This window comes from Nelusetta ayraudi, unplaced genomic scaffold (genome assembly GCF_046127955.1).
Source record: "Nelusetta ayraudi isolate G7.1 ecotype Tasmania unplaced genomic scaffold, CSIRO-AGI_Nayr_v1 ptg000092l, whole genome shotgun sequence".
In the NCBI taxonomy this organism is placed as follows: domain Eukaryota; kingdom Metazoa; phylum Chordata; class Actinopteri; order Tetraodontiformes; family Monacanthidae; genus Nelusetta; species Nelusetta ayraudi.
In genome coordinates, this window is record NW_027466142.1 from 109,940 (window position 1) to 123,708 (window position 13,769).

The 13,769-nt window shown below is 47.8% G+C and overlaps 1 protein-coding gene across 1 annotated transcript in view; it reads left to right on the forward strand.

Annotated features, from left to right (window-relative positions):
- The first annotated feature begins 1,470 nt into the window (after window positions 1-1,470).
- The window catches only part of galnt9 (polypeptide N-acetylgalactosaminyltransferase 9), a 76,745-nt gene continuing 64,446 nt past the window's right edge, over window positions 1,471-13,769 (forward strand). Inside the window, exon 1 of the mRNA XM_076047189.1 lies at window positions 1,471-2,514. Within this exon, the coding sequence (XP_075903304.1) occupies window positions 2,274-2,514 (241 nt within the window). The 5' untranslated portion in view covers window positions 1,471-2,273. The remainder of the gene's footprint in view (window positions 2,515-13,769) is intronic.

Sequence of the window (13,769 nt, forward strand, 5' to 3'; positions counted from 1 at the left end):
CCATTTGGATTGGGAAATGAGGGATGATGGGGGGGGCGGTTGGGGTTACAGTAGGTAAATTGAGTCGTGAGACGCTCTGCTGGCCACTGAACGAGGACTGAGTGGCTGCAGTTCGCACCAGCCATGTTCCGCGTCGTGGTGCCAGGCTGCAATTTCTCCTCTTGCGCAATGTGTGCAGCGACATAAAGGCCCAGTGCCATTTCTCCTCTTCTCTTTTTATTGGTAGAGACACAGGGAATATCAATTGAAATCCACCCTTACAAAATGGGACACTGCCGTCAAGAACAAGTTACATCATAAGTAGTGAATGTGCTTTTTCTTTCTTAAGCTGCTCTTATGTAGGTTGTGTGGGCAATAGCCGCTCTTTGATATGCCAGTAAATTGGCAGCACTGTTAATAAGCAAAAACAAAAAACGACTGCACAAATGCAACTTTAGCATCAGCTAAATCAGCTAAACATCACTTTTGCAAAACATATGCTGTCGTAAATAAAATCCAAGACATCTGCATGTTTTTTTTTCTGCAGCGCACTGTTCACTGATTGTTTGTGTGAATGCATGTGAATCTACTCTTCCTCCCAGTCTTTTGAACCGCAGCCCTCCTCTTGCTTTGACATCAAGACACAACAAAAACACTGCGTAAGTAAGACACCTAGTGGTGAAATGATGCTGCATTTGGAGCCTTTATCAAGAAAAATATAGAATTTTTTAGTTGTAGTGTTTTCTCATTGCTGTTCATGACCCTGAAAAATATCTGCTGGGTGGACAATTTGAAAGTCCTGCACTTCACGGTCTGCAGGAAGCCGTACACCTTAGAACGTAAAAACTGAAGGGGAGGATTGTGGCAGGGGTGAAATGGAATGGGGCCCAGCTGAAAAGATGAGCCAGGTTAAAGATGAACTCCTGCTGGATGTGACCTATTCTTTCAGTGCGCGAACATACTTTTCGAGGGGACCCAAATGCATCTGGGATGGAGGGAAAAAGATGAGAGAGACGGATTTAAGTCGCAGGGTTTGGCAACAGTTACATAAGAGTGAAATTAAAAACCCTTCTCGGCAACGTTGGACAGCTTGAGGTGAGATGGCAAAGCCGTCAACTTTTGGCCTCAGTTCAGCACAGCGTCTCCGCGCGCATTGTAAGCACTTTCCGACAGCAGCCGAGAGAGCAGCTCTTCTGCTGAGCGCTGTTTATTTTATCCCGCTCCTTGAATATTCATGATTGTGCCTCCGAAACGTCAGGACGCAGCGGCGGCTCGTCCTCCCTGGCGGAGGAGGGGATGGTGGGTGTTGGGGGGGCAGTATGCCACAGTCCGGCTGCTCATCTCTCACCACATCCGCTCCGGACTCAGCCCGCCGAGCACTGGGAGCAAGTCCGGACTGACGGGAAATACACGGGGCAAGGGGAGAGAGACGCGCAAAAGGGGAGGAACACACAGGGGGAGGGCGGGAGGAAACCGGGGAGAGAAGCGCCGCCTTTGTTTATGGAGCGTGCACATAATTTTTGAGGACATAAGAAAAAAAAGAAAAAAGCCTCGCCTCTCGTGTTTGGCAGGAGCGGGAGGGACGTCAAACGCCTCTGCGAGGATGGGAGATGCCGCGGCAGAGCAGCGGTGAGCGGGCTGCCGCCGAGGCGAGACTCGCTTGCTGTGCTGCTTCCTATGCGGCTCCGTCTCCCGCAGGATCATGGACGAGACGCGCCGGGGCTGAAGAGAAGGAGAGAAGGAAGAAGACGGAGAAGGAGAGGGAGAAGAAGAAGAAGAGATAAGGAGGGGAAAGCTGGCGACTTGTCACGTTGCGGAGGCGAGATGCTGCCCGAGGAGGAGAGCGCCCTGCGTGGCGTCATCCCTCGCCCGTGATGTGCGGTGGCGACGTCGAGCGCAGCTGCGTCTCGCCCAGTCGAGTGAACGCGTCGTGCGGGATCTGAGCTCCGGGAAGCCCGCCGGAGAGCCTCCCTGTCCCCACCGCTGCGGAGCTCCGTGTGACGGCGCGATGACCTGAAGCTCCCGGAGCTGTCCGTGGTGCTGAACGGGATCCCGCGTTTTTTTTTTCTCGCGGGTTGGAGGTTTAATTAATTTGTGTGTGTGCGTGCGTGCGTGTATACGTGTGCGTTGCCCGCCCCTTCAACCGCCACACGAGGCTGACCCTCACCTCCAGCCAGCCAAACGTAGCAACCTTCCCCCCAGTGAGGTGGCACAGCAGGCCACCGCGCCACGGGCAAAGCAGCTGCTGGGGCTGGAGGACTCGGGACTCAGCCGGACAACAATCCGTCTTTCACATGGCTGTGGCACGCAAAATCAAAACTTTGCTGACCGTCAACATCCTGGTGTTTGTGGGCATCATCCTGTTCTCGGTGTACTGCCGGATCCAGGACCGCTCGGAGGAGCTCATCCAGCTCGGCCGCGTTTCCGACCAGAGGCTGCGCGCCCGGAATGGAAAAGTTTCCAACTTGGTGGACAGGCAGTCCATTCTCCAGAGGCTGGAGAGGCTGGAGGACGTGGTCTACAACCAACTGAACGGTAGGACCGAAAAAAAAATCTCACAAACCCCACATCATTTGTATCATGATTGTGTAGCAAGCAGGGATCGAAGGTGGTGGATCGAACTCCAAAAATTCCTAAACATATGGGAGAAGGGGTGCGTGCGGCTGAAGCATGACTCGTGCATATTTTCCCAGACTCATTTCTTTGGCAAACTGCAGACTCTTTGCAGATTGAAACTTGCTTTAGGTCCTCTCAGTCGTGCTGACCCTGTCGGTCCAGCAGGCGTGATACATCAGAGCGCAACACTTGGCACATGCAGCAGACAGACAGACCTGACTGGGCTGCTACTTTCATAGTTGGACTCTCAGATTGTGTCCACCTCACTATCGCTGCCCTATACGCCCTCATACACGCCACTGACTTGTAAACTCCAGAATGGGACTCAGAAGGATGTTTATTTTTTTTGCATCACTTTTGCCAGGGACAGTGCAGCCGGAGGGTTTGATAAGCAGCGGCAGGGTCCCCGCGGCCGAGTGACAGCCGTGTATTTCATTACATGGCCATTAGTCCGCAGGGAGGTTGCAAGCGAGGGAGGGAGTGCTCAGTTCCCGGGCAGCTGCCAGGCAGGGCAGCAATCTTTGAAATCAGGTTGGGGTCACATGTGACTCTGACTTCCTTCTCCTTTGGGAAATCAGAACCAATCACAGTGCTGAGGCCGAAGACACAAAATCAGTCGGTCTCGGAATGAGCACATTAAATATTCACTAAGTGCCAACTCCTGATCCATCGTTAAACGACAGACAGGCCGAGGTTATACAACTGTATATATGGCCTATATTGACTCAGCAAATGTCAGTGTTTCATTCATTAAAACCAACCCAAAAAAACCACACATGATTTGGTTAAGGTTAGCCGACATCTGACAAAAACAAAGGTCATCACATGCAGAATTCTTGGATGTATAGTCCTCGACATCGAGTGCATCCAGTTCAGCACCAACTGATGAAATAAAATAAAATAAAATAGGAAAGTTAGCAACCACATAAACAAATTGAACTCAGTCGGTTGCCAGTTCATCACTACGACCTCCCTATACAGTAATTTGACTTCCAACACTGCTGCAGGCTATTTTTTATTGCAGTGAGAGAAAAGTAGCGATGTGGGTGAAGGTTACTGTTACTATTCTTGATAAAAACCATGTGTGACTTTTCCATGAACCGAGTGAGAGACGATAGCTGTATTTATGTTTTTAGACCCATCTCGCAAATAGATACTATACTCATCACAAATGCTGTAGATGAGAAGCACTGAGATGTCCATTGGGATGTGTTCTATGCCTTTGACCCGCCCTCTTCTGAGATGCTTTGAAGTTTCCACATTCCACATTTTCATCAGCGCACTTCATGGAGCCTAAAATGCAATAAATAAATAAAAAAAAAATGTATTTAAAAAAAAATGTGTATAGATATTTTTTTTTAAGCAAAAGTCAACAATATATTCACAAGGTAAAAAGGTGTTTGCAGTGTTGGGGTCTGACAGCACCAATTTTTCTTTTCTGTGAGGTGCACTATGCCAACGGGTTTGTGCCGGAATACTATGACCTGAAAAAAAAAAGTAATGTCTCTGCAACAAGGTTGACAGAAAACCGGAAGGAAAAATAGAAGAAACAACTCTCAAAATACTGAAAACAAGTCCCCCACAATTATCCTTAATAATTATTATCATTATGTGACGCATTCACGCGGAAGCAGAGTTTTGCCGAGGAGACCTTTCGCCCCCTCAGACGTTCCAGCTAATGAAAAATATTCAGACTCATCCTCTCGACAGTCATGGGGGACGTGATTCCAGACTGCTGCGTTTCATCTGTGCTCAGACCTCATGGACGCGGGCCAAATCATGACAAACCAGCCGGCCGGAATGTTGCTGCTTAGCGGGTTGTTGCTGATTGATTTCTAATCTATCAGCAGAGTCCATTTTTTCGATTTAGCAGCCGCCGCTCCCCGCCGGGAAACGGTGACTTTATCATTCTTGTGAATAAGCAGCTCGGGCTGAGCGGCGGAAGCAGAGGTGTGCCAGAGGACAGTGCAGGAGGAGGTGAAGGGGAAGGAGGAAGAAGAGGAGGCGGAGCAGGGGAGGGGAGTGGAGGTTGAGTCGTGTTGTTGTATTTCATGCTGCTCACCAGTAGGGGTCAGAGATATCTTGACGCCTCTCTCCTTTCATAGTGCAGCCCAACAAAAGCTGTTTAAATCCGGGATTCAGGGAGGAAACAGCAAATCTGTTGAGAAAACAATTTTGCTCAGGCTTCGGAGAGATGACTCAGTGAAAGACACAAGGACGGGAGGGGGCGCCGAGGATGGGGGTGATGCGGGGGTGGGGTTAGGGGCGGGGGCGGGGGGCATAAGGAAGGAGCTTTGCAAAGTCCTGACAACCCGGGTGGCTGTTTTCTCAACAGTTAAGGACGTTTCAGCGCTTCGCGGCCCCCAAAAACAGTGCGACCGGGGACGCTTCCCGCACCATCTTGTCACTTTGCCCGGGCCTCGCCTGCTATTTAAGGCTCACTCTGTCACTCTGAGTTATGCCTGGTATCTGGAGCCCGGCCAACAGGCATCGCCTCTCTGGAGAATGCTGCATCCTCCTCCCAGTCCCTTCGCCTGGACATGGAGGCAAAGGCACGGAGGACCCCGGAGGACGACAGGAAGCCGCTGTTGCTGCGTACACTCCATTTAAAGAACTGATGGAATTAAAACTCAGCTTCGTTTGTGAGGTAATAAATACACAGCCAGGAGGGGATTTTTAAAAAAAATAGTTCGGCCAGGTTTGGGGAGGATTTCGAGCCGGGGTGGCTGCGATTCCAAGTCAATTAAATCCCCCTTTACTTCCCTGCTGTGATGCTCGCTTTGAACTTCATGGCTGCCACGTGATTGGCTGATTAGCAATTTGTGTTAACAAGCAATTAGCATTTCACCTAATAAAGTGGCTGGTGAGTGTACTTAGGAAGCAGCTTAACTATTTATTTATTTATTTTACACTAGAAGACCCACTGGAGGCTGTTTCACAGCTGAGAGGATGCTTTCTCTTCCAACCTGATTGGCTGTGGCAAGAGCCTTTGTTCTAAATGGGGACAGTGAACCGAGGCCAAGCCGGGGTTGGTGACAGTCACACCAGGAGGAAGCACTCAAGTCTAGCCAACGTGTCACCGGCTCTCTAGGCAGAAGTGATGTGAATGGTCAACTCTGAACACAGTAGACAAGGTGTTTTTTTATTTTTTTATTAAGGATTCTCACCTTTGCAAATGATTTGTGTCACGCATGAAAATCAATCCGATGATTTTGGGAAACCTTCCTCCTGAACTTTGCTGGCTTTTTTCCGTGAATTTTGACTGAAGGGCTCGTGAAAGTGTGGAGCCTTTATGAATAGTACAAAACAACAACAACAACACAAGTACTTTTGACTGCGCGCAACGTCTCAGGCGAAAGAACATCTGGGACGCGGGAAGCTGATTGGGGCCAACGTGCGATCAGGTAAGTGCAAATCAGAGGCAATTACTTGCCGCGGCGTGCAACCAAAAAAAAGCGGGGTGCAGAAGCAGAGAGGAGCGGTGTAGGTGTGAATCGGAGAGGAAATAAATAGTAAAGCGCGTGTTGTGACAATTACGTTCGGTGTATCACGCTGTTACGCTGAATTCCAAATTGAGCGTGTCTGAGCAAGTTGTTGAATCCATTAACCCGAGTTAACACAGCCGCTCGGCGGCGTGAATCAAAAATTCAGACTTTGCACTCGGCGGAACCACCTCGGCAGGCGCGCGGCGCCACCTCTCTCTGCCCGGCGACAGGAAAAGGAATTAATGGCGGATTCATAATTTCTCCTTCTGACAGCGGCAACGTGTGCAGGCAGCGCGCACCAGGCTGGAAACGTTTGCCGGCTGTCACAATCCCTCCGCGATTTGTCTTGAGCTCTTTTAATGGGATACTTAATCATATCCTCATATCCCGGGTCACCGCCATCCCCCCGCCCACTTTTTTTTCCCTCCAAACCCTGCGCGACCACAAATTGTGTTTCCGGGGCCTCTGGGAATAACCACTGAGAGATGAAGACCCAGCGCGCCAATAACTATTACCACGTCCAGCAGCGAAGTGAAGTAATTGCCCATCCCCATTGTTGTTTATTGTCCTGCAATGGCAGGCGGCGGTTGCCGCGGCAAGGTCCAATTAGATTTGAAGGACATAAATAAGTCGCGGAAATCGCTTGTACGGCCGCCTGACGGACGGTGGCCGGGGCTGCGACGCTCCTGCTTCATCAGCAGCCTGTTCCGCGCAGAAGTGAGCAAAGACGAGGATCATTGCCACGGCGTTGCGCCAAGGCCGCACAATAATCACACGAGGGGGGATATAAGGTTGTTAACAAGCTGATGAAGCAGCGTTTTTACCTGAAGAAAAAAACAAAACAAACTACATCCTCAGTGGTGCTTACCTGCTAACGAGTCTGAATGAATGAACAACATGCAATGAAATGAAAAGACGGGCAGCTGTTGTTCAGTAACAGGAGTGACGTTCCAAGGTTTGGAGCTTTTATTTATTTATTTATTTTTGGCTGGGTGTTTAGGGCTAAACCAAAGATCCTTAACACACACAGGTGTTCAATTTAAAACCTTCAAACCTTCATTTTAAAGATTGAAATACGTCAACACAGCTGTTGCAGCTTTCTGCTGGCTCGCGAACGTGTCGGCTGAGGAAGTCAAAAACTCCTGCGGATAAAGGAAAGCCTTGAGTGTTAATTCTACTTTTCATACTGTATGGAATTTCAAGACATTTCAAGAAATTCAAGAATAGAATAGAATATGGCCCCCAAAAAAAGAGGATATAAAGTCAACTAGTGACACAAACACTGCAAAATGTGAGTGCCGAAGGATAGCTAGCTCGGCACAATAAACACAATAAACACACTGTATTAAAGTACACTCAAGGAAATAGGTGGTGAAGTAACTCAGCTTTTTGATGCCGTATTGCACTATAGCGCTGTTATGCTATAGCTGATGACCTTTTTGAATCCTACATCCTGCATAGCTTTTTAAGAATCAGCAGAAGTTTATATGTGATCGGTATCGATTGCTGCTTTTGTGTCTGAAGAAAGATGGCAACTTAAAGCGCCACTCTAATTCCCCTATTTTTATTTTAACACCGGTGAGCTCATGCTCACATAGTGCAGTTTTATGCTTGCAGGGAGGCTGACAGACTCTTAAATCTACCATGAGTCGATGCTGCTCTGCTGCAAATAGTCACAGCCAGACAAACAGCCCGTTTATATAGCCGTTTTCCTTTTAAATGGGACAAAATGGCCAATAAATATCAATTACACACATACTCTCACACGCACACACACATACATGTATATATGTATGAACTTGATGAGTATCATTGGTCTAGTTTAGAACGTTTTCTTTTACATCCTTGCGCTGTCGTGTCACCAGAAGCTCTAAAAATAGGCTTCTTTTGAAAAACAAGACACCAGTGCGGCGTTTCTTCCGCTCCCACCGGCAGCGTCAAGAGCGCCCCGTTGTTGGGCGCTAAGGCCGTCCTTCCCCTACGTGTACGCCACCCTACCGAGACTGGTCGTCTCCAGCCATGCGTGTCACTCCTGGACTCCTCCCTGCGTGTCGGCGCTGATGGGATGGCGCCCTTGCGGGCCCGGCTGCGCCGCCTGATACGCTCCTTATCTGTAATGCCCAATTACGGCCGGGAGACCAAACGCTGTTTATATGCTAAGCTCGGGAGTTGATGAGAAAATGTCACAGCCGTCGCTCTCCTCTTCATGCCCCCGACTGTATCTTAATAGATAGGTGTCGCCCGGGCGCCTGCGTGTTGTCGTGCAGGGTGTAATGGTGGCAGCGGCGGGCGTCACATGGGTGCGCCTGGCGGAGCTGATGAAATGAAATACATTGCAATAATGATATGGAGATGAGACGCCGGTCGAAGTTGGTTGCGGGGGAGGGGGCAAAATGTTTTAGAAACAGATAAGAATCAATTCTGCTCAGCCTGAAGGTATCACCGTAATGAATTCAGCTGCAAACCTGACAATCAGCCGTCAGCCTCAGACAAAAATGGCTTTTTTTCTGTCCTTTTCCAGGGGAGACCGAGCATTTGTCTTATTTACACTAGCCCAAAGTCATCCAGTGATTACATTACAAACAAGTAATGATGACATTCGACGGTGGAGAGACATTTGGGCTCAGGCCTTTATTCCGGGGATGGATAATTACTGCAGTTAATTGATTTTCTTTGCCTTTCTGCACCAAAGTTTTTTGCTTTCCCTCAGGGGGGAAGTTGGTAAAGAAAAAACAAAAGCATGTTTACAGATGACTCTTGGACTGAATTCAAAAATATTTACAGGCTGTAAATTTTATATTTCAGCATCTATATCTGAACTTACAAGTTTGGCATCAAGGCTGAGCCTCAGTTGGTCCCTCGTTCCCTGTCCGAGCACGAGGATATTTAAAATGAATAAATCATCTGCCAGACAGTTTTTACAGGGAATGATACAGCGAGAGCCCGCAGGGGATCGCTGTAGCAGAACTCCGTGTTGGCAAGTAGCAAAACTTTTAAAGACAGCAGCAACAGCAAAGCCGGGAGGTTCGAACAGCCAATCAGATGTCTACGTACATACGTACATGGATGGACCAGCTCCATTACTTAGCTTCTAAAGACTCGTTTGTCTTAAAGGAGCTTCTTACTGCATTTTATGTATTGAATCCAAATCTGCCGCCATTTGGCTTGAGCTCTGTCCATAGATAACGTTGTTGCTGTTTGGCGTCTTGGTTTAATCAGGTCTTCGGATAATGCAGAGGGAGTCGACTTGCAGATCTGCCAAAAGACAAGCGGGTTGCGGCATCGTATTCTCTAAAATGACTGAGGCAGCCAGACTGACTGCAGGAGGTTCAGAAGGCGTATTTGAGATCAGGTTGCGTCAGGCAACATGAGAAGAATCTTCAGAGATTATCCTCTCTTTAATCTCCAAACACGATCAAACCACAAGATAAGAAAATCTGCTGCGTATCCAGAATGTCTCTGAAGTTTCTCCTCGTGTTTGTGACGCAACCCGATTTTAAAATCTGTCAGGATTTCAGATCTTCTGTTGTCTGAACCGTCTCTATCTGCCGCCGCTAACCTTGTTCCAGATTTGTGTTCCATGTTGCGAATTGGGTATTGCGTATCTATTCGCGGCACCCAGCCAGTTCCCTCAAGGTGTCTAATTTGATTCGCTGAGGTGGATGTTATCAACGGATCTTTGTGCATCTCTTACGCCGGACCTTGCCAGGCCCGACTTCGTGCAGACCACAAAGGGTTTGACAAGGCAGAAGGAAGCAATTAGTCTCGGACAAGGCAGGCCAACAAGCCACGTCGTGCATCAAGACAGAAGCACAAACAACATGAACGTTGAGTGTGAAATTACAGATACAGATTGTGGCTTTCGCTTTGCGCTCCCACTGAGCGATAACAACACATGCAGCTGGATTGATTTGGCCGCAGCTAGGCTGAATATCCACTTTAAAACTTCAATGCGGCATTGTTTACCCCGCGGCGAGAGTTTCTCAAGATTCTTGTTAGAAACGAGCACATCTTCCAAAGATGTATTTCTATAAAGTAAATTAATAAAATACAACTTTTAATGAAATATGCATGCACTATGTAGTATGAAGTTGTGCTATGAAACTGTTTTAAAATGTTCATTTCCAAGAGCTGTTGATTTGGAATTGGTAAAATGTCAACCTTGTAATTGAGACAATACCATCCGTTGCCATCCTGTTGGCAAAGGATGATGTAAGCTAGCAAGCCAGACTAGGACGGAATCGTAGACTTAACAGAACATAATCATGCCCCCCACAGGCCGTACTATGTCAGTGTCAGGGCTTCAGTTGTTGGTGCTACAAGTCGACAACTACACCCCTGAGCTAGCCATTATTTAGTTAGCTAGCTTGCTAGTTAGTCAGAAAAGACAGGCACGGAAAAGGTGCCAGGCATGCAACAGATATAGCCAGCTGGGGGCGCTGTGTTGGCAGCACAAATGCAGAACGTTTCCGAATCTACTGTCGTAATATGAAACAAAATATGGAACAAAAACAGAAGGGTTGGTTGTTTGACTGTTATTTTAAGCGTGACTTGAGATCTGATGTGTTTGCCTTTGCCAAAGCGGGGCCATCCATTGTTGAGAGATTATTTATAAAAGCCCTTTGCTCTTCCCAAGTCAGAGGCTGTGGTCTTCCTGGCTCGCCAGCTGCCTTTGTGAGTGGCAGCGCCGGAATTAATGCTGCTCTCCAACTGGCTTCTCAATATTACTCAGATTTGTTTTGGCCTTTTAGGGCTTTAGGGCCTCCCGAGCAGGAGTTATTTCCTTCTTCCTGAAGAGATCGCCAACCCCCTCCGCCATCCCTGTCATCAATATTTAGAACTCATGCCGCATCGCTTTGGACGCACATAAATCCTCCTCTTGCTCCTCAATCATTTATTAAAAATGGGCTCATATTTGAACTCCCATAAAGGCCAATCCAGACGTGTTCCTAAGGGCTGCTGTATAATTCATCGGCGGCCCCAGATGCCATGTATCACGGCAAGAGGGTTTTTGTGCAAAATGGATCCACGGAGACGGATGCACGCTCGGACACAATGAGATCCAAAGTGGCTGCCTGACGTTTCAAGGATTCACATTAAGCCGACACTGAGCGGAAGAAACAGATGTCGGGCTGTAACTGCCTGGAAGTGAGATGATGAGCCTGCTAATGTGGCGAGCGGGGTGGGAGTCTCTCTTGTCGGGATGTGGTGAAGGGAAGAGTCAAATGCCGCGGATGCATGTTTCTACATCTTCTTGTGTGTTTTGACCAGGATGGATGGTGGTTGAAAGTGTGCAAACCCCCAGTGGTCGTCAAGCTGCTTGTTGACCTGAACACTGGGACTCGCTTGCGTGATGCTTTTAAACAAAGTGGCCCCTCAGGGCGAAGCACACATGCAATGTTGACCCATCCAGTCAGATTAGCTCACACCGTCCATCTCCTTGGAAGAAGTCAAACTTGTCCACTCAGATATCAATACGGCCATTGAAAGTTGCTATTATTCGAGAGAAATCTTGTTTCACAGACAGAAAATGTGGCTCGACTGAGGATAATTTTCTTTTGCTTTCTTGGGGATTAATGTCTGTCTTAGGCATCGATCCCCCCAATGTTTCGCTTTCTTCCAAATTAATTCCAAAAGGAGAAAAGACAAAATCGAGAATTCCATGAAAAATAGATTAGAAGCATTTTCACTAACTTTGAATGTCCCAGTATATCTAACAGTTAATTAATGTCAGTCTGAATTCATCAGGGATGACAAAATTCCTTTACTTCATCTGCTAGTTCTACTGCGCAGACAACGTTTGTTACAAGCACCCCATCTTAAAATCAGCCCTTTGTGATGTCAGAGAGGAAAGTGGTACCTCTGCCATTTTAGTGCAAACAGACACCAAGAGCCTCTGAAACATGTGTATGGTCCAGCAAAGCTGTACTTGTTTTGGGCTAAATACACTGTTATCTGTGTTTTTCAGCATGAGGCTGCAACACCGGAGTATTTTTTGAAAATCGGTGCAATATAGAGCCTTTAATCTTCTTACTGTGAACATTTTTTCCATACAAGCTGAAAACAAAGCCAGAAGTCTGAGGAAGCTCTATGGCAAACCCCATGGTGAAAATGCCATCCAAAAAGCCTTTTTTGTTGAGGCGCTTCGGCCGGACCACATTGGAAATGTCCTTCAGACCACCCATCCTCTGTCACAGCCTCTCCCACAGTCACAGGAAGCAGGAGCAAAAAAAAACAACATCTCAGCGAGCCGAGAGAGAGAGCTGAAAGCTGACAGGCATTATCCCGCTTCCAAGACTCACGCCGAGTCAAAGAGGCCTCTCTGCACTCGAGTCTCTGGCTCCGCAGGGTATCGGTGTCACTGTGCCACTAGTGGGGTGGAGGCTTCAATGCCAGATGGCTCATCCGCCACGCCGGCCACACCCACACTTGTCAAAATGCCACCACCTCCCCGGAGAAGCCCCATTTTTTGTGCCCTTTCAGCTCCAATTACAAATCTTCATCCGCGGCGCTCGCCGTCTGAGGCCGGCCAAAAACGCAACGATTACCCCGGCAGTTCCTGGAGGGACTGACGCTGGGAGCCGGAGCTCCTTCGTTGGTGACATGCTATTTACTCGCTGCCTGTGAGTCCATCTGGCGATGGCGACCAGGACCAGGCCTTGCACCACCATCGCTGTGGAAGTGCCTGGCTGCTCGCAACCGCAATCCTTTTGACGTGATCCCGCTGTTTCATAGAGTTTTAAATAGTCGGACAATGGTTGAGCCAGCGGGGCCGGATATGAGCTGAGCTTTATTTATTTATTTATTTTCCTCCCCATAACCATTTCAGACTGAATGGATTCATGCAGCTGAGAGAGAGGGAGAGTGTTTTTGCCGGACGGAGGGTTTTTTTATGCTCCCGTTACAGAGATTTATATTTTATGACTTTATGCCATTCTACAAAGATTTGGAGCAAAAAATCAATAAATAAAGCGGAGTGGACAGTGTGTATTGCGAAAACAATGTGCGTGCAGCACCAGTCTCCGGTGGACAGTGAGTTTGCAGACCTTAAAGATGCTGGTTTACCCATCGGCAGGCGGAGACATAGGTCCATGCTTTGACTGTTTCAATCTATGTGAAAGGTGGAGTGTGTAAAACTGTTGTGGTCCGATTTTAGCTTGCAGCAACATTGACTCGGCCTGCCTCTCCCAAGCTTGCCAGTGAACTACAGTGACCTATGCACACAAACCTAGGTACCCTTCCCACCTTCGTCTTCGTTGGTTTATTTGAAGAAGAGAGCTTTCACCCTAAATATGAAGCTGTCAGGCAGCTGGATTGTCCACACCAGGCTTCTTCTTTGGACAGAAAAACCAAAGGACTTTTATCGCACTGCGAGTACATACTTTTATTAATGTTTTTATGGGCAGTATATTAATCTTTCACCAATACAAAAATCATAAAATCATTAAAACAAATTTGGCCAAATTTTACACGCTGGACGTTTAAATGAGAAACCGAAGGATTGGTCATTCTAAATTAAGCTCTGCAGGGCAAAATATCGAGGCAGGAATCAAAATAAAGAAAATGCAAGCAGTCTCCGCATTAAACAGTATTATTGTTTTTTCCATCAGCCAGGATTTGGGTTTTTTTTTTCAAGCGGCGCCCCAGCTTTTTTTTTCTCTCTCTCTGCCTCTTTGGAATTGCCACTGT